A 25,853-nucleotide genomic window follows, 5' to 3' on the forward strand; every position below is an offset into this window, starting at 1 on the left:
TGACATGGTCAGTGGCATCACTCATGACATCACTGATGACATCATCCTTGTGATAGAGTGGCGGTCGTGCGAGTTATAGTTATCTGAACTAACTATAACAGGGGAATTTCAATGGTTTTTTACGAGTGAAATGTCCAGCTAACTATAACATGTGTGAAACCTATGGTTTTTAAGTGAATTTGCAAGGTTTTTTAAATGCTAATTCCTAACTATAACGTGTGTGAAACCTAAACCTATGGTTTTTTAAGTGATTTTGTAAGGTTTTTTAAATGCTAAGTTATGTATGTTTTATTATATTTTATATATATTTATTTTACAATAAGCTACCTATGTATATAGTTATAGATTGACTGTATCCTGTAATATGGAATGGCTCGTTTAAAATGTTTTTGTTTTTTTTAAGGTTTTTCACCGTGCACGCACGGTGCGCGCACGGTGCGCGCACCCCGTGGTTTTTTGAAAAAAAAAATGTTTTTTTCTCCCTTCGGGGTCCTTCAGGGACCCCCTGACAAAGGCTAGGGGGTCAGGAACTCTCTACCCTGCCCCCTTTTCACGTTCTCCACCTTTCTTTTTCACTGTCACACACACAACACAATGGCGGCCGACACTTCCTGATTTCGACCAATTCGAATGTTGACTGACATGTAACCACCAATCAGAATTACGCTTGCGCACGTTAAGGTGCGCGCACCGTGCGCGCCTATAGATATTTATGTACTTTTAACTGCAATTTTCTCAGGAACTACTGAACAGATTGACACCATATTTGCAAAAGGCACATCCCTGACCTGAGGACTACCTCTTTGCCAAATTTCAAGTAATTCTGTTCAGCCGTTCGGGCTGTACCTTCGACTAAAGGTCCTACGGGAAAATGCATGGGGAAAACGTTTTTTGGGACCCCCCTTTTTTCTCAGCCCCCGCTTGACGAATCAACCCGAGACTTTCAGGGTAGGAGCTGAGCGGAGCGCCCCATTAGTTTTGAAAATTTCGAGAGGATTCGTCAACCGGCGCCAAAGTTATTCAAAATAGAATTTTCAGATTTCCTATGGAAACACGGTCTTAACTATAACTATCTACTGGCGACCGCCAGTAGATAATATATATATATATATATATATATATATATATATATATATATATATATATAACTACATTATCAATGACCCAATATTTAACATACCTCTCAAATCTCTTTGTTGTTCATCAACTTTTAACATGATTTTGCTTCAAATGTCTTCTCACGTAAAAATATAAGTACCACTCTCTGTAAGAATGGACCTGTATTGGCAATTTTTTCTTCTCTTTTTCCACTAATACTGATATGGTTAGCATGTCAAAAAGTTCCTTAATGTTTTGCTGTTCTTATACTAGTTTTCAATGTTCAGTTTTTAACCCTTAATTAGTACCCTGATAAGAAGCCAAATCTGGTAGTGTTTGTGGGTGTATTCGCAACTCTGTCGCCAAGCCCAGCATGGCCCCCTGTGCAACTTTGCAATGGAGTCACGAATCTATACAGAGTCTGTTAAAGTATTTAGAATTATAGTGCTATCAACTGCATTTAAGATTCTATCATACTACTAAATAAGAAATACTATTCAACAATATATTGTAACTGTAAAGTACTCTGCTTTCTTGTTCCAAAGTACAGTGTATTTGGAACCCTTCCGCCACACTGTTTTACCTCAGTTCCCATAGCAACCTCCTTTGAAACACTCTACTGTACCAATGAGTCAAAAGTTCACAGCGCTTTCTAACAGGAGCATACCAGCTTCAAGTTGAACTGTAGCAGGTGCGGTTGACTGCTTGAAAATGTAAGTATATCCACAATAGCTTACCTTCTCTTCTCTTAATTTATCCAGAGCCAATTACCGATCTACTTAGTTTAACTAATAGGTCAATACTTACTTTTTGCTACAAAATTATTTACACCACCAAATCAAATATGTAGTTTTTATTTTAACCACGTCCACTCCTCCTTTTTAACTTCTTTCATTCTACCAACTGTCACATTTAGGTGCAGCATTTCGTGTGTTCTACTGCTCCTTCCTTCGAAATGATTAGAGTATGAATTGTGGGTCACAGCTATGTTTTTTGGGCCTGAGAGTGTGCTAGAGAGTGGGGCATTGACAAGGACTTGGGTTTGCCTAATGTGGACATTACTTTGATTGGCCAGAAAGTGTTAAAGTGGCAGCAATTGCTGCCTTGGGTTGAAAGCTAGGCAAAGTGCCAACATCCAGACCTCTTGATCATGCACGGTGGTGACAATGACCTAGGCAATCTTACTGGTAGGATTGGCAATCGCAATGAAGAAGACCATTGGCTAATTAATGGCAGTTTTCCCTCGAACTACTTTGGTGTACTCCAACATTTGCCAAAGGCAGTAATGGATAGGGTCAGACGAGTTCTATCCACAAATACACAAAGCAAAGAAACATGTTATTAAAACTGTTTCAGCATTCCTTAGAGACCACAACATGGGTTCCATCTACAACAACAACTTGCTCTTTGACATGTATCATACATATAGAAGTGATGGAATACATTTCTGAGAAAGGCAACAGGATATTCATTAACAACTTGAAAGACTGCATCTTGTTTTGTGTAGTTATCATCTACAAACAATAAACTTAAAGGTTCTTCTAAGAGCCACCCTTATTACAAACAATAGATAATTTTCATTTCATTTTTTAAAAGAAAAGAATTAGAATTGCACCTCTGTCACAGATCCACAAAGCAAAAGCCCAAATTCAATGCACAGGAGCACATTTAAGATTTATGACTCTCAGTTTAACTCTATGCATGTGTGTCTGTGAGCACTTACATCACTTTCCGAGTGGGTGTGTCAGTAGGTGCATGAGTCTCTGAGGTGGTCTGTGAGTGGGTGCATGGGTGTCTCAGTGGGTCTGTGAGTGGGTGTGTGAGTCTATAAGTGGATCTCTGAGTGACTGCGTGAGTCTTCGAGTGGGTCTGTGACAGGGTGCATGAATGCCTGAGTGGGACTGTGAGTGGGTGTGTGAGTGTCTGAGAGGGTGTGTGAGTGGGTGTATGAGTGCCTGAGGGAGTCTGTGAATTGGTACGTAAGTGTCTGAGTGGCTCTGTAAGTGGGTGCAACAGCCTCTGATGGGTGAATGACTAGGAGCATAAGTGTCTAAGTGGATCTGTAAGTGGGTGTGTGAGCCTTTGAGTGGATGAGTCACTGGATGTCTAAGTGCCTGAGTGGGTCTGTCAGTTGGTGCAACAGTGTCTGAGTGAGTCTGTGAGTGGGTGCATGAGTGCTTGAATAGGTCTGTCTGTGAGTGTGTGATTGCCTGAGTCAATCTGTGAGTGTCTGTGTTAGTCTCTGAGTGGATCAGTGAGTGGGTGCATGAGTGCCTGAGTAGCTCTATGAGTGCATGCATAAGTGTTTGAGTGGGCCTGTGAGTGGGTGCATGAGTGCTGGAAGGGGTCTGTCAGTGGGTATGTGAGTGCCTAAGTCTATCTGTGAGTGTCTGCATAAGTCCCTGAGTGGGTCTGTGAGTGAATCAATGACTCTCTGAGTAGGTCTGTGAGTGGGTGCATGAGTGTGTCAGTTGTCTGTGAGTGGGTGTGTGAGTCCCTAAGTGGGTCTGTGAGGGCGTACCTGAGTGGGTCTGTGAGTGTGTGCATAAGTGTTTGAGTGGGTGTGTGAGTGGGTGCAGGAGTGCCTGAATGAGTCTTTCAGTGGGGGTGTGAATGTCTGAGTCATTCCGCGAGTAGGGGCATTAATCTCTGAGTGGGCCTGTGACTGGATGCATGACTCTCTGAGTGAGTTTGTTAGTGGGTGCATGAGTGTGTCAGTAGGTCTGTGAGTGGGTGTGGAAGTCCCTAAGTGGTTCTGAGAGTGGGTGATTGAGTGCCTGAGTGGGTCTGAGAGTGGGTGCATGAGTTTCTGAGTGGGTCTGTAAGTTTCTGTGTGGGTCTGTGAGTGGGTGCATGAGTGTCTGGGTGGATCTGTGAGTGGGTGCATGAGCCTCTGAGTAGGTGAGTGAGTGGGTGCGAATATATAATGATACAACGTGTTCCATTTCAATGCGGTATGTTAAATTGCGGTTTTTACTTCACAAGTCGTTACAACGACTTGCGCTGAGGACGCTGGACATTGGAATAGTATGATTTAATATTCCAACTCCAGTCTGTGCGGACAGTAGGGAAGGTGTTGGAATAGTATACCATACTATTCCTTAGTGTATAGTGCCATCCAGCGCAAGTCGTGGTAACGACTTGCATTGTGAAAACCGCAATGTAAAAGTATTGCATTCTAAAGGTTGCATAGCAAAGGATATCTCCCAGTGGGTACATGAGTGTCTGAGTAGGTCTGTGAGTGGATGCCTGAGCCTCTGACTGGGTGAGTGAGTTGATGCGTGAGTGCCTGAGTGGGAATGTGAGTGGGTGTGTAAGTCTTTGAGTGGGCCTGTGAGTGCATGCATTAGTGTATGAGTGTGTGAATATATAAAAAGAAATTGGCAAGGTTCGCCACTCCCCGTCAACGCTACACAGGGGGCCCGCGCTGAGTGTCGTGATGGGTTTGCGACTCCAATCATGTGGAATAAAACAATTTGGACCATTTTCTTACTCATAAGAGGTTCCTTAGAGACCCCTACAATGCACCCATGGGCTCAGGGTACCCCTACCCTGACCCCTTCTATACTTTCCAATCTTTATTTTCATTCCCCTGGGCATGGTCCCGGTTACAAAATGGTGGCCGCAACTTTCTCCACAGATAGTGGCCAGCCAATCACAGCACGTCTCTTGGTGTGAGGGTTCCCAAAGCTTCATACAAGCTTCATGGAGGATTCGTGTTCCTAAATATCCAAATTTGATTTCTGAGAATTTTAATGTGATTACGTTCAGCAGTTCAGGCTGTAGTAGTGTATAAAATTCCTATGGGAATTAACATGGGAAATGCTCTTTTTTTACCCCCGCTTGACGGATCACCCGAAACTTTCCACGCACAACATGATATGTTTTTTGGGGAAAATTTTGTGAACATACATCAAACGGCGGCAAAGATATTGGCAAGTCAAAAAACACACAACAAGACTCAACTTGACATGTCAAAAAACGCTTTTCCAATTGGAAACTCCTAGGTCCTAGCTATAACTACCTGCTGGCGAGTGCCAGTATGACAAATATATATATATGTATTATGTTTGCTGTTATGCTGGCTTTCTTCCTAACCGCAGGTGGTGTGCAAGGAGAGGCTCTAACTGCTAGCTTTTTTAAATGACCACAACCTCTCTCACATTCACGAGAGCCAGCACTCGAAGACTTGGAAATATCCACCTATTTAATGCCCTGAGCAACATAGTAAAATTACACTTTAAAATGCATTAGGCAGCAAAAAAACCCGATTTAAGTAAGAGAAAGGTGTTAGCTGAACCTCAGCCTTTCTCAATCTTGATAAACTGCCAATTAGGTTGCTCCTTATATACTTCTACAAGGCTGGATATGGAAAAAATACTTCCAATGTTAATCAGCAGAATAACTAAAGAATGTTGTAACTTTATAATCAAATAACATTTGCAGTTCAGGCAGCAGTAATTCTTTTATGTGTAAACCTGAAATAGGTAAATATAGATCCAGCCATTGCCCTGAGGCTGTTCCGCTTGCAAACTTACAATAATTGAATATCTATTTAAATTTCTGGCTCTGGAACATTACATTTAATCAGTCTCAGCATGAAAAGCAACCAGAACGGCTATTCCAAGTGTGCATAAGCTGCCCACACTTACCAACATCGGCTTCCAATATAGCCATTAGTTACATTTCTGGCAATGTTTATTTTACCCCTTAATATAGTCAAATGTTCGGCTTCACAGATGGAGTAATATTGATGTTACTTCTGGCCATAGGCTCCATGCAGTTCAGTCCGCCAAAAAGGTTAGGAAGCAAGCCAGTATAACCGCAAAGACTTTTTAGATGACAAGGCCAGCTTGCCCTCGGACATGGAGAAGGCTGGAGATGGAGTGGGGGCCAAAGCAGAGGTGAAGGTTCGACCCTAAGCCTTCGTTCTCACCCTTGGGATTTAGACCAATTTCAGGAGCAGGGCACCTCAGAGGCATCTGTAGTTATTGTTAGGACCTAGTTTCCATGGGAAAAGCGTTTTTTGACTTGCCTATATCTTAGGTGCCATTTGACGAATGTTCACAACATTTTCCAAAACAAAGTTGGGTTTTATTGTGCATGGAAATTTTCTGGTGATCCGTCAAGTGGGGCTCGAGAAAAAAGGGGCGGTTCACCAAATGTTTGTTTCTATGCTAATTCCCATGGGAGTTTTGAGCACGACTACAGCCCAAACCATTGGATGGAATTACACCAATTTGGCAGAAAGCTAGATTTTGTTTAGCAGATTGTGCTTTTTGTTATTAGGTGTAACTCTGTTCAGCAGTTGTTAATTTAAGAGAATAAAGTCAGTGATATCTGTGGTTGTGACGACTTCACGAATAATAATGAGCTCGTGTAGGGAAATGCAGAGCTCTGATTGGTTGCCAACACTTCAACCAGAAGGTGTAGGCAACCATCTTGGGACTCTGCTTCAGCTGATTCCACCCAAACAAGTTAAAAAAAAGAAAAGGGGGCAGGGTAGGAATACCCTGACCCCCTAGCTTGGGGTCCACCTGAAACCCTGCCATAGCTTAAAAGGATTTTTTTTAAAAATTGCAGTGAATTTTTAATATTCAGGAATCTGTGGGAGAAAAAAACAAGTTAAACAACCTCCTGGGTGGGCCAGGTCCCGAGGGCATACCTTAAAAATAGGAGGGGGTGCATGGGGCCTCTCTCCTAGGGCTTATGAAAGCCACTGGGACCACCAACCTCCAGACATTGCTTTTTATGCATGCAGAGGGTGCCCACGCGGCTCCTGCCAGAAATCCGGGGAGTGCTGATTGTTTAGTAGCTCCCTGTGTGTGAAAGCAATGCCACCTCCCGCAGGAAGAGGTGAACCGGCAGGGACCTTGGGGGCCTTCAGGCTCCTCCGCTGTCCCAATGTACACTGCGTGCCCTAGGGGCACTCAGGGAACCATGGTTGGTCCCCCGAGATGGGGTCTCTGGGGCCAAAATAAACCCACGGAGGGAGACCACATTGGAAAAAGGATTGGCCCCAGGAGATGGGGTCCCCGGGGCCAAAATCTGCCTGGGGAGGAGGGCCTTGCGGCACCCTCCCCTTTTAAAAATGCATTTTTAAAGGCCAAGCCCTGGGGGATGGAGTCTCTGGGGCTTAACTCAGCCCGGGGAGTGGGGCCACACTGCCCCCCATTGATAATAGGCTTGGTCCCAGGTGATGGGGACCTTGTGCCCAAGATTGACCCAGAGAGGGGGGTATGTGGCTCCTCTCCCCCACTGAGTTAAGGCAGGCCCCTGGGGATGGGGTCACCAGGGTCATAATCCCCTCCCCCTTTGTCTATGTCTGTGCCCCATGGGATGGGGATCCCGGGGCGAAAACCAGTCCGGGTCGGGTAGACACGGGGCTCCCCTCCCCCATTTGTTTATTGCAGGGGTCCTGGGGTTGGGATCCCCATGGCCAAAAATGAACCTGGTAGAGGGTTCCCCTTCCCTATTTAATTAAGGTGGGGCCCCGGGGAATGGGGTTCCCAGGGCCAAAATTAGCCTGGGGAGAGGGGCTGTGCAGCCCCCACCCCTATTCAAATGTTGCCTGGCCACACACACTCACAGCCCCACTTAGCCACTCACAGACCCACTTAGCCACTCACAGACCTACAGAGACACTCACACACCAACTCACAGACACTCACTTTTTGTGTAGCTAATAACTTTAGAGCTGTTTGACAATTCCCCATGAAACCTTTAAAAAAGTGCTACTTTTTGACTAGTTTGTGCATGGAAAGTTTTGTCCCGTCAAGCAAGAGCAGGGAATAAAAGGGGTCCCAAAACATGTTTTCCTCATTCTGTTTCCCGTTGGACCTTTAGACACAGCTACAGCCGAAAGCGCTAAACGGATTTACGCCTAATTTGGCAGCAATCTATATCTTGATCCAGAAAGAGTGCTTTTTGTGTTTTAGTGTAATTCCATTCAGTAGTTTTGGAGAAAGTAAGGTTAAACATGTTTTATGCATCACATCATGAAGGAGCTGTGGACCCAACCTGCTGAGGTTTGATTGGTTTCCACTACATCAACCAGGTAGTGGTGTCAGACATCTTATCACTCGGGACACAGTCCAGACCTAACAAACACACCACAAAAATGACATAGGAGCAGGGTAAGGATTCCGCCTAGGCCTGTTGGTGGGGTCCCAGAGGGACGCCACCTCGGGCAAAAAAAAAGTTTTCTTACATTTTGGATCTGCAAATCTGTGGCAAAATAAATAAATAAAAAACAAGTGGAGCTCTGAGCTTCTTTTTTTAATCAAAACAAGAAAGAGTATGTAGTTCCTAAAAAGAGTCGTGAGCGAGAGCCAAAGTAACTATTACTACGGAAGTAGTCCAACTGATATTACAAGGGGATAGGGGAATTCCCTTGTTTGGAACTAGGGCCATCACACACCCAGCCAGCTAGGTGTCATGCTTCATCATTGGGCCTGCTCCTCGTCGGGTCGGCGCTGCAATACCCGACGGGCACCCAATGCGGGGCTCTTTGGCGGAGATCTTTTGTTCCACGCCGTATGGTGTAGTGGGGGTGAGGGGCCCAAAGTGAGTAAATGTGGTGAGTGCAGTGATTAAAAAAGGTAAGGGAATCCAATAAGAGACCTTTATTCAGATAGGTTCCCTGCCTCATTAAAATGAAGGTCGAGTGGCGTATATGTGGCTGTGATAAATAAAATCATTTACGCTCTACTCGTATTTGTACAGGTCAACATGTTTCTTGCCTTGCTCGTCAGGAGGATCGAATGGCAATTCATCAGGACCAAGTGACATACATCTGCCCATCAAGGAGAGGTGGAAGCACCTACCTCCCAACTAATCAAACTGTGGGAGAAGTGACCACAATGATGGAGGACGACCTACAATTGTAGGAGTCATACCTCAGCAGTTGCCGGCGGGTCATGGGACACCTATCATGTAGTGTCCTGATCAGCAATGGATCCTACTATGAGACCTACCCCACCGCCGAGGTGGGCCGGGACCCGAGGGACAATGCATTTTTTTGGGGGGGGGGGGGGAGAGGGTGCTTGGCCCTTCTGCCCAAGGTTCTGAGAGGCCCCTGGGACCCCCCCCCCCCCCACTTGGAGCCTAGAAAGGCCCCGGTAACCGCATCCCCCAGGACAGGTTTAGTGACTGAGTCCGAGGGAGCTTACCCCCTGGACACAGTAGTCTCCCTGCCCACACTAGCATGGGCAGAGAAACATACGTTTTCTCCCAAATGGTGAGATGATTTTTTTAATCTCCCACAAAAAAGGAGCAAACATACACGTCTGCTCACAGCGGTGGGAGCTTTCAACATAGTCCGGCAGGCTGGGAGCAGACTTGTGTTCTCCTGTTCTCCTGTGGGCAGGGAAACAAAACACATATTGCTCCCACCTGGTGGGAGTATGCAAAAAATAGCTGCTCCCTTCGTACAAGAGCAATGCCGGCGCCTGAATCATGCGGGAGCCGGCTGCAGCCAGGGGGCCCCAGGGGCACCCCCTACAGGCCCCAACTTGTTGTTTGCAGGGGCCATGGTTGGGCACAGGGGCACCCACCAATACTGAGGGCAGGATTCAGGGATGGGGTCCCAAGGGCCTATAAGGGGTTGTGAAGGGTGCCTAATGACCCTGTCCTCTTTTTAATTGAATTTGGCCCGGGGGATGAGGTGGCCTGGGGGATGGGGTGCCACATGGCACCGCCTCCTTTTAATGGAAGTTTGGTCACGGGGATGGAGTCCCAGGGGCCTGTTAAGGCTTGGGAAGGGGGGTCGCACTCCCACTTTCCCTTAACATATATGTGTTTTAGCCCTGGGGGATGGGGTTGCCATGCCCACCAAAGGCTGTGTGAGGCATGGGGTTGGCAGCCTAGGGGGAGTTGGCTGCCTTCAAGTGGTTTGGCAAAGGCTGTCCGCAGCATGGGGTGGGCCGCCTGTGGTGGGGTTTGGCCATAGGGCCTGGCCGCAGGCACTCGCCATGCACTGCTAATTACCCTACATAGCACATTACTCATGATATCCCCTATTACATCATTGATAATGACACTGCAAAATTTCCAATGAAATTACTGATGAGAAAACTGTGCATGGCATGGCAGGTGCGCGAGTTATAATTAGGTGAGGGCATGAGTGACTGTTACTTGAGATAACTATACTGCAAAATTTCTGTGGTTTTTAGAGCTTACAATTTTACGCAGTTACTGAACATTTCACCTCACTATAACATTACTTTTTTCCCCGTTGAATTATATATACATATATATATATATATATATATATATATATATATATATATATATATATATATATATATATATATATATATATATATATATATATATATCTTCCTCCAAACTGGTGTCCCGCAGAAAGAACACATGGCTGCACTCAAAAAGTGGTTGTCAATATTCTGTTTATTCACAGAAAAGGTTCCGTGCTCATAAACGGACTAAACGGGTTTTGGTCTCCAGGACCTTGCTCACGAGTTACAGCTCAATCAGTCCTGCAACTCATTTTGTTGCGATTTTGTCCCGATTTTTAGCACTATGATTTGTTAACTAAAACATATATTAATCAAAAAATTAAAAAAAATTTAACAAGCATTCCATTGCAGGACTGATGTTGGCTAAGTGTGCAATGTTTTGACATTGAATTAATATCTGTGTTGCATTCAAATTTCCAAAAATTACCTACAGTGCATTCTTGTAGGAGTAGTTGTATGTCGATCCCATGTGGTCCGTGATTTGTTTCATCACGGTTTTCAAAAATAGTGCTCTCTAGTGGTCAAATGCTTGTTTAGTAAGAAATCTCGTCCAAGATTTTCCCATTTGCACTATGCAGCTCGCTTTATTTTAATTGATATGATCGTATTTCTTTACCATGTGTTCCATGGCGCAGCTCCTTACTGCACTGCTGATATATGCCCTCTGGTGGGTGGTCGGCCGATATTATCAATATTTTACAACAGTGCATGCGGGTACCTGTGGTTTTTTGACTTACGCTTCTTCAATTACCTTTTTTTATGTGTTCACCGGATTTGTTAGTGGTCTCATATATTACCCTCTAGTGGATTTACTGTGATCAGTTGACCGTGGGACATCTTGCATGCTGTGCCGTTTGTTTGCTGCCATTTGTTAGTTTATCTCCAATTTATTTTGTCTATTATGATAGTTCTCACAGACTTCTGGTGGATTTCTTCCTGATTATATTTATTTTTTAAGAAAGCTTCCTATGATCAGCTAGTCATGGAACATCTTCCATGTTCTCCATGTGTTTATTGTCAAGTGTAAATTTCTCAATTTGTGTCCCACTGTTTGTTAATAGAACTGGCTGGTTTCTGGTAGATCTTTTCTTGGTTGAGTTCATTGATTTGTTGGTGTGTTTATCTAGAGATGGATATATAATTCTATGTCAGGACCGGAGGCTCCGATTATGCTTCTCAATCTTTACTAGGAAGCTCACAGCAGCCAATAAAAACAAAGATAAAAACCACGTGACAACCATAGAGTCCCATCCATAAAAGGTCCCTGTCAGCACATAGAGTCCTCTTTCTTTGCTGCTCCGCAGCCAGTTAAGTACCTTATGCATATTACTCTCTTACAGTGTAATATTACTTCAGTGTTGGTTTATTGAAAGTTCATACGTGGTAATTGTTGTTCATTATACGAAGCGCTGCTTTGATGCGCGATTTTCATTGTTATTGATTGTTGGTTTATTGACAGTTCATATGCCGTGGCTGTTGTTGCTTATTTTGAGGCGCTGCCTTTGATGCGCGATCGCGGTTTAAGCGAGTTGTGTGGTCGGAGGTCTTCACCTCATCGAGTTTGTATGCCGATTGCCTTTCCTTTCCTTTCCCTTAACGTAGTGTGAAGCGCTGCGGGCGTTTCCGTATCCCGTCGGTGAGTTTGTCTCACGTCATTCGGGTTTGTGGAGCGGGAGGTAGGGGAGCGAGGACGCGCGTCTGTCTGACGCGCAGTCCTCTTTTACTATCTGTGCGAGCCTGAGCCAGCGCGCATGCGCGGCGGCCATTTTGCCCGCGAAAATTAGTCGGGCTTGAATTGAACACAGAGCAGTGTGTTTTGACTGCTTAAGACCCGTATTTGTGCCGTTTTTCGGCGGAAAAGGCTCGTTTTGGCTCCCCAGACGCCCTTCTGTTTCTACAGTCAGTGGGGCTGTATAATTCAGCATAGGCTTTGCCTAGGGTGGGATTGGTGATTTGTGTTGTGCAAGCCCTCCCTCCCTCCACATCTAAACTTTATCAGTCGGTATCTTCATTGGTGCCTGTATTGGGGGCTTGCCTGGGGTTACCACTCCCCCTGATCTCCTGTGTGGGAATATTGATTGTGAATTTTGACGGACTTCGCAAGTAATCCTCAGGGTCGTTATTTGCTCACTGTGTGGCAACTATGTCTGAATATTATGAGGAGGATTATTATTATTATGATGACGAAGACCCTTCAGGGTCTATGGAATATGACCTCGTTGAGGCATTGGACGCAGGTGTGCAGCAGTCTGTCAATTCCGCATTGGTGAGGGCGATTGCGCCATTGAAGCGCCATCTTTGCTCTTACGCAAAGAAACAAGGCTGGGTTCCATCCTCAGCTTCCCGTCCTACACCTGGGGGTAAGGTAAGAACGAATCCCCATGCTGCAGATTTCGCTAAGCTCGCACGCTCGATGGCGGAGCAAGAACGTTCTTCTCCTAGAGAGGCGACAATTACTGAGATCTCCCAGGAGGATGATGGCCAAGATACCACACCTGATCCTACAACGGACGAGGAGGAATCTCCTCGCCCTTCCAAGAAAACACGGAAGGAGAAACACTCTGGTCCGTCCGCATCACCTAAAGTGCTCACGTTCGAACCAGCGGACATTATCCACCCTAACTCATCTTCCTGGCTACCACCGCAAGAGGTGGCGGATTATGTTCAGACCCATTTACGTCAAGCATTTGACACGGACGTACGGGCACGACTACGGTCGGAATGCCCGCGACCGGAACTAGCAGATAAGGTAGCGGCTACCCCGGAGGTGGACCCGTCCATGTTGACGTACTTGAAAAAGTATTCAAAAGATCCTAAGAAAGGTTTGGACAGGTCCTGGCGATCCTGCCAGGATAAACTACTAGACGTCATAGGCCCCCTGACCAAGATTCTCGAGATCGGCTTTAGGGCCAAAGAATCCTCCATTGCAATTAGCCCTGATGAGTTGATCGGCTGGGCACAGCGGGCTGTGTGCCAGTTGGGCAATGCTAATTGTGCATTGTCAACGGAACGACGCAGGTCCATTCTCCTAAAGTTAGATCCCAGGCTGGCCGAATTGTCGACGTCTGAATCGGGCCTGCTAGCCCAAGGCCTCCTGTTTGGTCAGCCCTTTCTCAAGGAGCTCACCAAGTTTGTTGCCACATTTAGTGGGCTTGACAAGGCCCAGGGTTCGTTAAAGCGGGCTTTCCGCCCGGTTTTTGGCAGGGCCGGACGCTTCCGGGGGCGCTCGTTCGGCCGGGGATATAACCAAGGCACCCAACGTGGACAGCAGAGAGGTGGTTATCAGGACAACTCAGCCAACACCTCCAACTTTTACCCCTCGCGACGTTCCAGGAACAGGTTCCGCAAAGGTGGCAGATTTGGAGGAAACTCCAACAACCAACATGATGCCGGAAATTCAGGTGAGCCTCATTCCCTTCTCGGAGGTGACATTGGGGGGCAGAGTGGCATGTTTTCTAGACAAATGGCGCGAAATTTCGCAAGATGCATGGGTGTTGCAGACGGTGCAGGGGTACAGGCTGGAGATGTACGCCTCCCCTGTGCAACACTCCCGCCCCCCCCCCTCTGTATTTTTCCCGACAAGATCAGAGCTTTATCACGGCAGAAATCAATTCCTTGCTGCAGAAGGGCGCAATTGCGCCCTCCGAGGTTCATCCTCACGGTTTCGTGAGTACTGTCTTTCTCGTAGACAAGAAAGGGGGCGGTTCCCGTTTGGTGCTAAACCTCAAAGAATTCAACTCGTGGATTGTTTACAGGCACTTCAAGATGGAAGGAATCCATCTACTGCGCGACCTTCTCCAGGAAGGAGACTGGATGGTCCGTTTGGACCTAAAAGACGCGTATCTCTCCATTCCCATTTTTCCCCCTCACAGGAGGTTCCTGCAGTTTGTCTGGGGAAAGGTATGCTACGAGTACAAGGTCCTCCCGTTCGGTCTGTCGTCAGCGCCGTGGTGCTTCACGAAGCTTCTGAGACCAGTGGTGGAAACTCTCAGGGCCCGGGGAGTCCGCCTCATTATATACCTGGACGACATAATTATTTTGGCGTCCTCCCCTCAAACGGTACAAACGCACCTCAATTGGGCGATCAAACTACTGCAGAGCTTGGGGTTCATTGTCAACCCGCAGAAATCAATGTTAACCCCCTCGCAGTCCATCGAATTTCTGGGGTTTACGATCAATTCAGTGACGTGTCAACTCTTACTGCCGATGACAAAGATCAGGGCAATCAAGAAAGAGTTGCGGTCCATCCTACTCAGGCAGACGACGTCCTTGAGATCTTTAGCCCGCATAGTGGGGCTCCTGGCTTCTTCCATCCAAGCGATCTTCCCGGGCCCCCTTCATTATCGGGCCCTTCAGAGGCTCAAGATCCGCCATCTTCGGAAAGGTCTCAGTTATTCAGAACAGATACCTCTCTCAGAGGAGGCGAGACTGGAGATGGGTTGGTGGTTAAACCACATGGAGGCCTGGAACGGCCGAGCGCTATTCGGATCGACCCCGGATGTGGTGATCGAATCAGATGCCAGCCGGTGGGGTTGGGGAGCCCGGTGCGGCACGTTGTCCACGGGTGGTCGCTGGTCGCCAGAAGAACTTCATTTACATATCAATTGCTTGGAACTGCTGGCTGGTTCCTTTGCGATCAGATGTCTGTCGCCGCAGAAAGCAGATTGTTGTATACTCCTTCGGATGGACAATATCTCGGCGGTACGTTACGTCAACAAGCTGGGCGGTACCAGGTCGCGGATGTTGGCGGAGATCACCAAGGACTTCTGGCACTTCTGTCTGCAACACAGAATTTCGGTGGTTGCGGAATATCTGCCCGGTTCCAACAACCAAGTGGCCGATTGGAATTCCCGCCATCTACAGGACTCCAGCGATTGGAGGCTGTTGCCCACGGTGTTTCGACACCTGACCCATCTTTGGGGCCCTTGCCAGATAGACCTTTTTGCGTCTCGACTGAACAGTCAGGTTCCCCAGTTTTTCAGTTGGAGGCCGGACCCGGAGGCGTTGGCCACAGATGCATTCCTGCAGGAATGGCCGAAGTCCCTCTGTTACGCGTTTCCCCCGTTTCTCATGATCCCACGGGTTCTAGCACGAGCAAGAACCTTTCAGGCGGAACTCATTTTGATCACTCCTCTATGGAGGGCTCAAGCTTGGTTTCCGGTGTTACTAGACATGTGTTGCGAGATTCCGATCCTCCTTCCTCAGTTGCAGAACCTATTGCTGGACCCTCTTCAGAATCCCCATCCTTTGGTGGCCTCGGGCCAACTTCCTCTCGTTGCTTGGCGGGTTTCAGGGACAGGTGGAGTGTCCCGGGCCTTTCACGAGAAGCTAGTAACTTCATCAAAGAAGCTTGGTCGGCCAATACCCACAAGCGATACTCCTCATCTTGGAAAAGGTGGTGTGATTGGTGCACTCAACGGGACGTGGATCCCGCTAAGGCACATGTGTCTTTAGTGGTCAACTTTTTGGCTTCTATGGCGTCCTCCGGGTTGGCATACAGGACGGTCAACAACTTTCGGTCCGCCATATCGGCGGGACATTTACCTGTAGATGGTAAGCCCATTGGGGAACATCCTTTAGTTTGTAAATTACTGAGGGGAGTCAGGATGGTGAAACCCCCTTGCCCAAAGTACTCTCAACTGTGGGATGTTTCTCTTGTCCTCCGATTCCTGGAATCCTGGCCATCCAATAGGTTCTTGTCTCGTAAACAACTCTCAGCCAAGCTGACTATGCTTTTGTGTCTCGTTTCTTGCAAACGGGTTTCTGACGTCCGAGCACTTGATTTAGCGGGGCGTAGATTTACCCCGGAAGGGGTGTCCTTCACCTTGTCCAGGAGAACGAAGTGTAACACTACTTCAATCACGTACCCGGTTTTTCCTAACAATCCTAAACTGTGCGTGGTGCAATGTATTAAAGATTACGAGGTGAGTACTGAGGAGTTTCGTGCTGATATGCAGGGGCAACTACTTATTGCTTTGCAGAAGCCTTTTCGCCCAGAGACGCCAGCTACTTTATCGCGGTGGATGCGCTGGCTCATGAGCGAGGCAGGGATTGATATCTCCAAGTTTGGGGCTCACTCTGCGCGCGGAGCCATGGCTTCCAAAGCATTTGTGACGGGTGTCAGCCTAGTGGATATCATGAGTGCAGCTGACTGGTCTAATGAAAGTACTTTTAAAACGTTTTACTATAAGCCGATTGTCAATGTTGCTTCAATGGTGGTGGCTCAGCTTTGAACAAGCATAATCGGAGCCTCCGGTCCTGACATAGAATTAAAAATTTGCGAACATTCGTGACAAGAATTTTCAATTCTATTAAGGACAACGGAGGCGAGGATTATCCCGCCCAGAGATACATTGTCTAACGTAATGCTATAGACTGCATATTTGCTTTCAAGATTATGATACTGTATGTATTGGATCATGCTATTTTTTGCATTGCTGTGTATTTTTTCCCACCCAAATCTCTTGTGATGTAATGCTGTTGATTTTACAACCTCAAACGGTTTTTACGGGATGTTTCCTTTCTTTCAGGAACTGACATCAAGTAAACCTGATTATGGTTTATCGGCGATGGAACGCTTCGCAGTTTGCTGTTTCGCTCTCAAGCAAGTTGTCTGGACCGGGATCCAGTGAGACGTTCGGCCCCGTTGGGCGCACAGTTCGTTGGTGGGAGAAGACCCTAGCTGTCGGTGATCCTCAGGAACAGGTCGTGCATGGACTTATGTACTGTTACAAAGAAAGAGGACTCTATGTGCTGACAGGGACCTTTTATGGATGGGACTCTATGGTTGTCACGTGGTTTTTATCTTTGTTTTTATTGGCTGCTGTGAGCTTCCTAGTAAAGATTGAGAAGCATAATCCTCGCCTCCGTTGTCCTTAATAGAATTGAAAATTCTTGTCACGAATGTTCGCAAATTTTTAATTCTTCATCCTGGTTCAGTCCCATTGGGGCCAGGGTTCGTAGTGACAGGATGTGACATGATTCTTTCTGTCTTAAAATCCTCACTCTGTCACCTCCTTGCTCAGATTATTTCACATGATCAATTGCATAGTACTTCAGTTGCTTCCCGTCACTTGCATGTTTTTGTTCCATGTGTTTTGCGACTGCATTGTGTCTATCTATGTTGATCGTAGCTCGAATGTCTTCCAAAATTCTTTTTTTTTGTCTCACCAATTGTACTTCCAATATATTTGAGCCTCCAAGGGCACTCTGTCAAATAAATGGTAGATTTGGTCTTAAATGTTATGTGTATGATTTTGCGTTTCTATGCACTTGCTGTTGTGTATTCTTGTTAATTGATGGCAAATTAGCAAGCCTTGCATTATGCTCATTTCCAGAAACCTGGTTTTTGCAACTATGTGTTGGTTTTGACACTGAAGTGACTGTGCACTAATTTATCTCTCAATTTGAGAGCTCGTCTGAATGTTATTTGTGAGTAGCCAACTAGAGTGTTTACTAATTGATCCAATTTTAATAATCCCCAATGTTTTTGCAGGATTCTACACATAGAGCTTGCTTTAGTTGAAAATGTAGTGATAAATCTAATTGGTTGTTCATCTGATCTTCTATCTTTTATTTGGAGTATCAAGGAACTACTTATTGATTTAACTCTTTCCAGTCCTTTATTTACAACTTTCTTTGGATATTTTCTGGCAATACATCATTGTTTTGTTACCAAATTGTGTCTTACCACCTCCATTTGCTCTGAACAGTTTCTTTTTGTCCTCAAAAATATCCCGTATTGGATGCTCAATTTTAAACTGGGTTGGTTGAAGCTCTCCCCATGAAATACTGAATTTGTCACTGTGGCTTTTCTTTGCAGCGTGGTTTGAATTGACCCATTTCTGATACAAATTTTCGTGTCCCAAAATGTAACTTTTTCACCGCTGATTTCATAAATGAACTGCAAGAGGTTTGTGTTGGGGTTAAGTATGTTGAAATATGTGTCAAATTTGTCTCTCGTACCATCCCAAATGATGAACATGTCATCAGTAATCTAAAGCCACATAACTACTTTGTTCATATAGATACAATTTTCCGATGACCGGGCGATCTTCTGCTCCCACCAGCCCATGGTTACATTTGCAAAATTTGTCAAAAAGGAAAAAACCATAGCGGTTCCCTTAATTTGACCATACAATTGTTTGTTGAAAAAAACATTTTATTTTCAAGGCACATTTGTATCACTATTAGCAACATTTTATTATGTTCATGATAGTGGATGTTACTCTTGTTAAGAAAGTATCCACAGGCTTCTTTGATTCCTATTTGATGTTTAATGCTCGTATATAACAAGTCGACGACCATTGTTATAAGTTGATAGGATTCCTGCCAGGGGATATCGAAAAGATGCTGTAGCAGGTCTCCCTGTGTCTTGCAAGTACCAGCTGAGATCTTCCACAAACGGTGCCAAGAAGTGATCCACAAATTCGAAACTGGTTCTTATATAGATCCTTTTGCAGAAATGATAGGCATGTCTGGTGGATTTGTTTGATCCTTGTGGATTTTCAGTAGGAAGCATATAGTTGGTATGATGTGATGTTTCACTGTCATATATTTGGAATCATTTGAGTCAATAAGATTAATTTCTTGCCTTTGCTCCAAACCCTGTTGCAAGAGACCTTTATGAGCTTGAATGGAATTAGACTTCAATTTCTGATAACAAGTTACACCTGAAAGTTAGTGGTTAGCTTCTGTAATGTAATCTCTTTTGTTTGATATTATAATGTTACCACCTCCGTCTTCCGGATTTGATTTCTATTGAATCATCATCTTGGAGTTTTGTTAGTGCCCCTGTCTCTTGTTTGGTCAAATTATCTCTGTAAGGATTTCTGCTGATTCCATAGAGATCCTATATAATACTCTTGTGAAATTGATCTATTTTATCTATTTTATTCTCTAGTGAGAGCATAGGGTAATAAAATAATTTAGTTTTTTTCCCGCTCAGTCCTTCTCCCAGTGGTGCCATTCCTATGTCATCATTGTTTATTTCTTCTACATTTTGTGTGTCACTTAAATGCATGAGAGCCATGAATGTCCCTTTGTCTTCGACTGTTAGCTCTGTGCTAGGCTTTTCTTGACCATCTTTTCGCTTCTTCTGTGTGGCTCTTGCAAAGATTTTGGCAAATTTTATTTTCCTGATGTATTTATAAAGATCAATCTGTGTCCATATGAACTCGAGGGCAAATCTTAAGGCTGGGGAATAGTTTGGAGAATGGATCAGCGACTTGTCCTGCCGCATTGGCTTGCTCCACCACGCAAGAGGAAAATCGCGCCTTACACGCCTAAACAGGGCAACTTTGTTAAAGGAGATATATATATATACACCATGCATGTGCTATAAAGGCATGCATGGTTAGGTTGTGTGTAGTGAAGGCATGCGTGGTATAGGCATACATTGTAATGTCATTCAACTAACGTAGGCACCCTTGCAAAATACACAAGAATGCCTGTGTTGGTACTGGGCAACCCCAAGTGCTCCTGCTCCTTCCCTTTCATTCAATGAGAGCAGCAACTTCACTTGCTGCCCTTCATTCAGTGAAATGTTAGTAAATATTTCCCCAGGTTCCTTGAATTTAAAAATGAACGGCACATTCATACTTTACTCCCTTGACAGAAATGGGGACATATTTATCATTATTTCACGCAAAGCAGCAAGACACCTTGCTGTGCTGCGCTGTATGAAAGGGCAGAAATGCACCATAGCTATTAAGATATGGCACATTCCTGCTCTCTGCCTGCGCCGGTGCACAAACCGCTGCCTAGCACCAATGCAGGAACCCTTGCACCATGGTGCTAGGGTGCTTGCGTTAGACTGGATTGCTTTTGTGCAGGAAAAAACACCGTCCTGCACAAAAACAAACCTCTGAGACTTTTTCATCTTTGTATGTGTGCTGTAGAAAGATATTTCTCCTTATTACGCCTCCTCTGGAAAGGTGTAGCATTTTGACACGTTCCCAGGTTTCCTACCTGTGGCAAAACTGGGAATGCACCAAATCCATGGGTGGATGCATGGGAACACCCACACTCGACCCATTGATTGCTCATAGGGGTAGTGTAATGCAAGGCGGTGACTTGAACTGCCTTGCGTTACTCTAGATTTACCAAGCTATGCAGGACCATGCTAAGGGGCCTTGCGTGGCTATGTAAATATCATTCTAGGTTCTGCGTCGCCCTTGCGCTACCTTGCGTAGTGCAAGGGTGATGCAAAACTTTGATAAATATGCCCTTATGGTACGTTTTGTTTGGAATCCTGATGTATTCTCTACAAAGTGTAGTCATTTAATGTTACAACTCTATGAAAGAAGTTTATAGAGTTTTATACAGCCGTTAAAGGGGTTACAGATGCCAAATCGGTGAAACTTGACTTTAGTGAAGATGTGTTGTATTAGTAAATTTTCAGGGTCAGTTTGAGCTGCTCTAAATGTTCTGATTTCTTGGGCAAATGTCCAATGCGTTGTCCGGGGCATACAACCCTAAAATAATCTGTTGTCCAACGTCTACAAAGTAAACTTGATCACATAGGTTCTTGGGCTGAAATAACCCACCCTGTTTTTGAATCTATACTTAACGCAAACTATTCAGGTGTAAGCCACACCAGAAGACAACAGCACACCGTCTATAGGGTATGTGGGCCTTTGCATGGGTAATCTGGGGGAGATTCATATTTTGTAACACAAAGCAGGCAGCTCTCTACATGGCTGAATTCTATCATTCTTAAACAGCACCCCTCTCTCTGTGAACACCAAACCTTTCATGGATACTTGCTCAAGTTAATTTCTCTAAGATGTATATTGCAGTATGATATATTTGCATGTGCCCGTGATGCAATATGACATGATCTCTTAATGGCCAAGTCGATTCCTGAACTGCTGTTCTTTCTGAATGTTATCAAAAAGATTACTCATAATTGCTTTCATATTATTTAGGTTCATGAACGGTGATTTAATCATGTATTTATTCATGTTTTTTATAGCACTGTGGAGCACAATGGTTTAGAGGCAAGACATAGGCTACTGCAATAGGTGGCAGCAGCTAGGAGGTATTGGGAGATGCCAAAGCTAGCTGTGAGACAGCTGTTTGCGTGGAAATTACAGCTGGAGACGGTTATCGATTTTATAGTGTTTCAGTAATCGTGGGGGCTGGAATATTGGCCAGCGGTGCTTAAGTAAGCACGATGGCGGAGGGCAGAAATATACTGCCTCTTCTGTCTATTAGGAAATTGAGAAGCCTAGCAGAAGAGGTGCATTGTTTGTGGCCTTTTGAAGGAGAGCAGGATGGTGGTGGGCCTTATCCAGGGACTGTGTTCCACAAATGGAATGTGGCTACACTAAAAGGCCACTGTCTGCAGTGGAGCAGCTAGTGCCTTGGGATCAGGTCCAGTGCTTCCTCAAGGTGATGTAAGGCTACAACTTTAGCGTGCTACCTCGCGGTAGCCTCAAATTGCAGAATTGGCAGGAAATTGGTCCTTCTTAGAAAACTGGAAATGCCCAGTGAGTAAAATAAAATTTTATGTTGATTTTTCGAAATCTTTGAACTAGTCCTTAGAGGGATTAGCAGCAAATGACCTAGAAGTGAAATTGTGGCTGAGTAGAATAATATGTCTTCTAGATGGTGTCAATAGCATAAGGAGGCAGGATAGTTTAGTATATGGGCAAGCAGTAGAATTGACTATGAGAGGAACAGTCTAGCTGGAGGTCAAAATGTCAGTTTTGATCTAAATTAGAGGAAATTTAGCTATTAATAAACAAATTTCCCAATAATGGAAACTATAACTCTACGATGGTCATAGAACCTCATTTGATCTGGGCGCAGATGGTTGGGATGATATTTAGTCAGTACATGACCATCATATATCCACGCACAGCAGGGTTTCAGGCATCTCAACTTTTCATGCATTGATGTTGTGCAGAGACTGCACGTGGGTAGTGCAATTTAACATGCCAACATGTTCTATATATCAGGATAAAGTCCATGAGAGTGGGTCAAAACAACTAACTAGCACATTCACCAATTTATAGGCCACTGGATAACTCACCTGATTCACAATACGCTCGCTGTTGCTTATGAAGCCCTCAAAGTATACAGTCGGCTCCCAGGGGTCATTTTGGGTGTAGAGGCTGGAACTAGTCTCTTCTCGGTCCTTCTGACAGGTTACTGCCAACTGATACCTGCCAGAATCAAAACAAAAACTGGCATCAGAATAAGCCAACTTTCCAGCCATGAACATCCAGCTAGGAGGAAGAGGACCTTTTTGAGGAAATTTCTCTGCCAAGTATTTGTCCGCAAGAGTCAAACTGAGAACAAGAATTGGTTTACGCCTTTCAGAATCTGGATTGTGGTTACAATCTCTAAAGTGGTATCTTCCTTCTTATGCAGTAAAAGCATCTTGACTCATAGCTTTAAAAAGTAGAGTTTACCAACCTGATGAAACACATCAATGTCTAAGAAAGGATAAATAAGTGTAGGTAAGCGGCCTTCTTACATAAAATCACCCAAATTCTCTGTTATATGACCTCGGCTTGATTCCGAGTTTACCGGATAGGTTGCTTCATCAAAAATGTGTCGGGTTTCAAATTTGCCTCATTAAAAGTGCATTGTATCCTATTGTACTTGTAATAAGACAGACAGACTTTGTATCATATTTGTGATGGAGTACTCGTGCACCAAACTCTAAATCAGGTCCTCAATGCTAGCTTTTTAAACATTATTTTTATTTTTTATGTTTATAGAGTTTTATATAGCTCTAACATGAACGAATCAGGTATCGGAGGGTTTTACATAGCACCAGTTGCATTACATGAGGACACATTCATTTTTGTTAGGCACGGGGAGATTAAGTGATTTGCCCAGAATCACAGGATGTTCTGCGTCATTGCCAAGACTCGAACCCGGTTCCTAAGATTCTAGGTCGACCACCCTAGCAGTTAGGCCAACTCCTCTCCCCATTAGATCACAGTTTCCGCCTAAGCAAAATTAAAGAGGTGGTTGGGATGTTGGTTAATGCCCAGATCAACTCTTTGCTCGTGAACAGAGCTTCACGTGTCACCAAGAATGGCATACCTACTGCTTCTCCCAAGACTTTGCATTTCCCAAAACATTGTTCATCTTTGTGAAACCCCTGCAGGGTTCACTGCTTCGATAATTCTCGCTCCAGTGCATACTCGATTCATGGGTTCACACTCTGCGACTCTGGGCAATAGCTTGCTTAATCTCCACAATGGCCCCTCGCGGCGGGATGCCTGGCTTTCACCTTGTGGATGCCCTGCTGGGTTATCTCACAGGGGAATACCAGGATGGGTTCCCTAAGCAAGCGCTTAGAGACCGGTTGGTGATTTGCGCTATATAAATATCTGCACATTTACATTTACATTTACATTGATGTGAAACCCCTGCAGGGTTCACTACAGTTTATTGGCGTCAAACCCCTTCAGGGTTCACTGCTGTTTATTGGCGTGAATCCCCTGCAGGGTTCACTACTGTTTATTGGCGTGAATCCCCTGCAGGGTTCACTTCTGTTTATTGGCGTCAAACCCCTGCAGGGTTCACTACTGTTTATTGGCGTCAAAACCCTGCAGGGTTCACTACTGTTTATTGGCGTGAATCCCCTGCAGGGTTCACTACTGTTTATTGGCGTGAATCCCCTGCAGGGTTCACTTCTGTTTATTGGCGTCAAACCCCTGCAGGGTTCACTACTGTTTATTGGCGTCAAAACCCTGCAGGGTTCACTACTGTTTATTGGCGTCAAACCCCTACAGGGTTCACTACTGTTTATTGGCATCAAAACCCTGCAGGGTTCACTACTGTTTATTGGCGTCAAACCCCTACAGGGTTCACTACTGTTTATTGGCTTCAAAACCCTGCAGGGTTCACTACTGTTTATTAGCGTCAAACCCCTACAGGGTTCACTACTGTTTATTGGCATCAAAACCCTGCAGGGTTCACTACTGTTTATTAGCGTCAAACCCCTACAGGGTTCACTACTGTTTATTGGCATCAAAACCCTGCAGGGTTCACTACTGTTTATTGGCATCAAAACCCTGCAGGGTTCACTACTGTTTATTAGCGTCAAACCCCTACAGGGTTCACTACTGTTTATTGGCATCAAAACCCTGCAGGGTTCACTACTGTTTATTGGCGTCAAACCCCTACAGGGTTCACTACTGTTTATTGGCATCAAAACCCTGCAGGGTTCACTACTGTTTATTGGCATCAAACCCCTGCAGGGTTCACTACTGTTTATTGGCATCAAACCCCTGCAGGGTTCACTACTGTTTATTGGCATCAAACCCCTGCAGGGTTCACTACTGTTTATTGGCATACATTTTCTTTCAGCTGCCTGAGAACGTCTAATGGGACATTTCGGCAGAATAAACTACCCTTGCCACAACACATAGCTGGCAACTGGGTGAAATTAAATACTGACAAAACTGAAATCATGATCTAGGGTCTAAAAGAAAAGTTCAACAAGCTACCATCGGATTGCTCCTCCTTCACTGTCGATAGCTCAACGTTCACTACTCATTTCCGATTTAATACTTAGGGACGAGTCTTCAGTGGGAATATGTTGATGGAAAAGCAGATTTAATACATGTAGGTATAGTTTTAGATACTGTGAGCCAAGATCGAGAGCAATGGACTCCTAGGACAGAGAACGCATGCTTATCAAGGTTATTTGCATAGTCAAACAAACAGAGGGAAAGATAGGGAAGTCAGAAGTTTTCCAAGGTCGTTCAAGGTTGTTTCAGTGTGATCGGGCAGATTTCTCTATTTCCTAGGAGTTTAGTATAGTCAGGGCCACTGGAATTATGCGGCAGGGGAACACCAAATGATGTGGTAAGATTGACTAAATTGTGCGGCAAGAAATTCAAATTATGTGGCAAAATGCGTCACTTTTTTAAATTGTATTACTTCATTATTTTATCAGTCTTACGCAGAGTAGTACTGCCTGGGCAAAGTTTTCACCTCATTAGTACCAGTTTAACAACCAAATATAGAAATAAGCAACTGAAAAATAAGCAATTATTCTTTACAACTGATCGTCCACTGTGTCTGAACATATGTTGCAATTGTTTTTTTAGTAACTGTTGATCATTTGAGCTAAAAAACATTTTTTTGTATAATCTACAGAGTATGCCGCAGATAGTGAATTATGTGGCAAATCTATTATGATGTGAAAAATACAGCAGCCACAGTATAGCACAATTCCAGTGGCCCTGAGTATAGTCTAAGCCTGGGCGAAGCACTACGCTACGCTCGCGTAGTTTGCGAAGTTTGCGCTACTTCGCACTACGCAAACTGCACGTAGCACAGTGCGAACACGTGTAGCGTAGTGTTGCGTGGTGCTGCGGTCATTTTTTGCTTGCTCGCGGTCCTCAACGTCAAGTTGGCGACTGCGAGCAAGCAAAATGACATCCCGGCGAGACTTTTTCCTTGTTCGCGATCAGCAACTTCAAGTTGGCGATCACGAGCATGGAAAATAAACCTCCCGGCGAGATT

At 44.9% G+C, this 25,853-nt stretch overlaps 1 protein-coding gene across 2 annotated transcripts in view; it reads right to left on the bottom strand.

The window, feature by feature from the left end:
* AOC1 (amine oxidase copper containing 1) overlaps positions 1-25,853 on the bottom strand; it is a 176,732-nt gene that overhangs the window by 36,198 nt on the left and 114,681 nt on the right. For both annotated transcript variants that reach the window (XM_085628488.1, XM_085628487.1), the window contains one exon: positions 22,393-22,525. In XM_085628488.1, coding sequence (XP_085484614.1) covers positions 22,393-22,525 — 133 coding nt within the window. The remainder of the gene's footprint in view (positions 1-22,392; positions 22,526-25,853) is intronic.

This window comes from Triturus cristatus, chromosome 10 (genome assembly GCF_964204655.1).
Source record: "Triturus cristatus chromosome 10, aTriCri1.1, whole genome shotgun sequence".
NCBI lineage: Eukaryota > Metazoa > Chordata > Amphibia > Caudata > Salamandridae > Triturus > Triturus cristatus.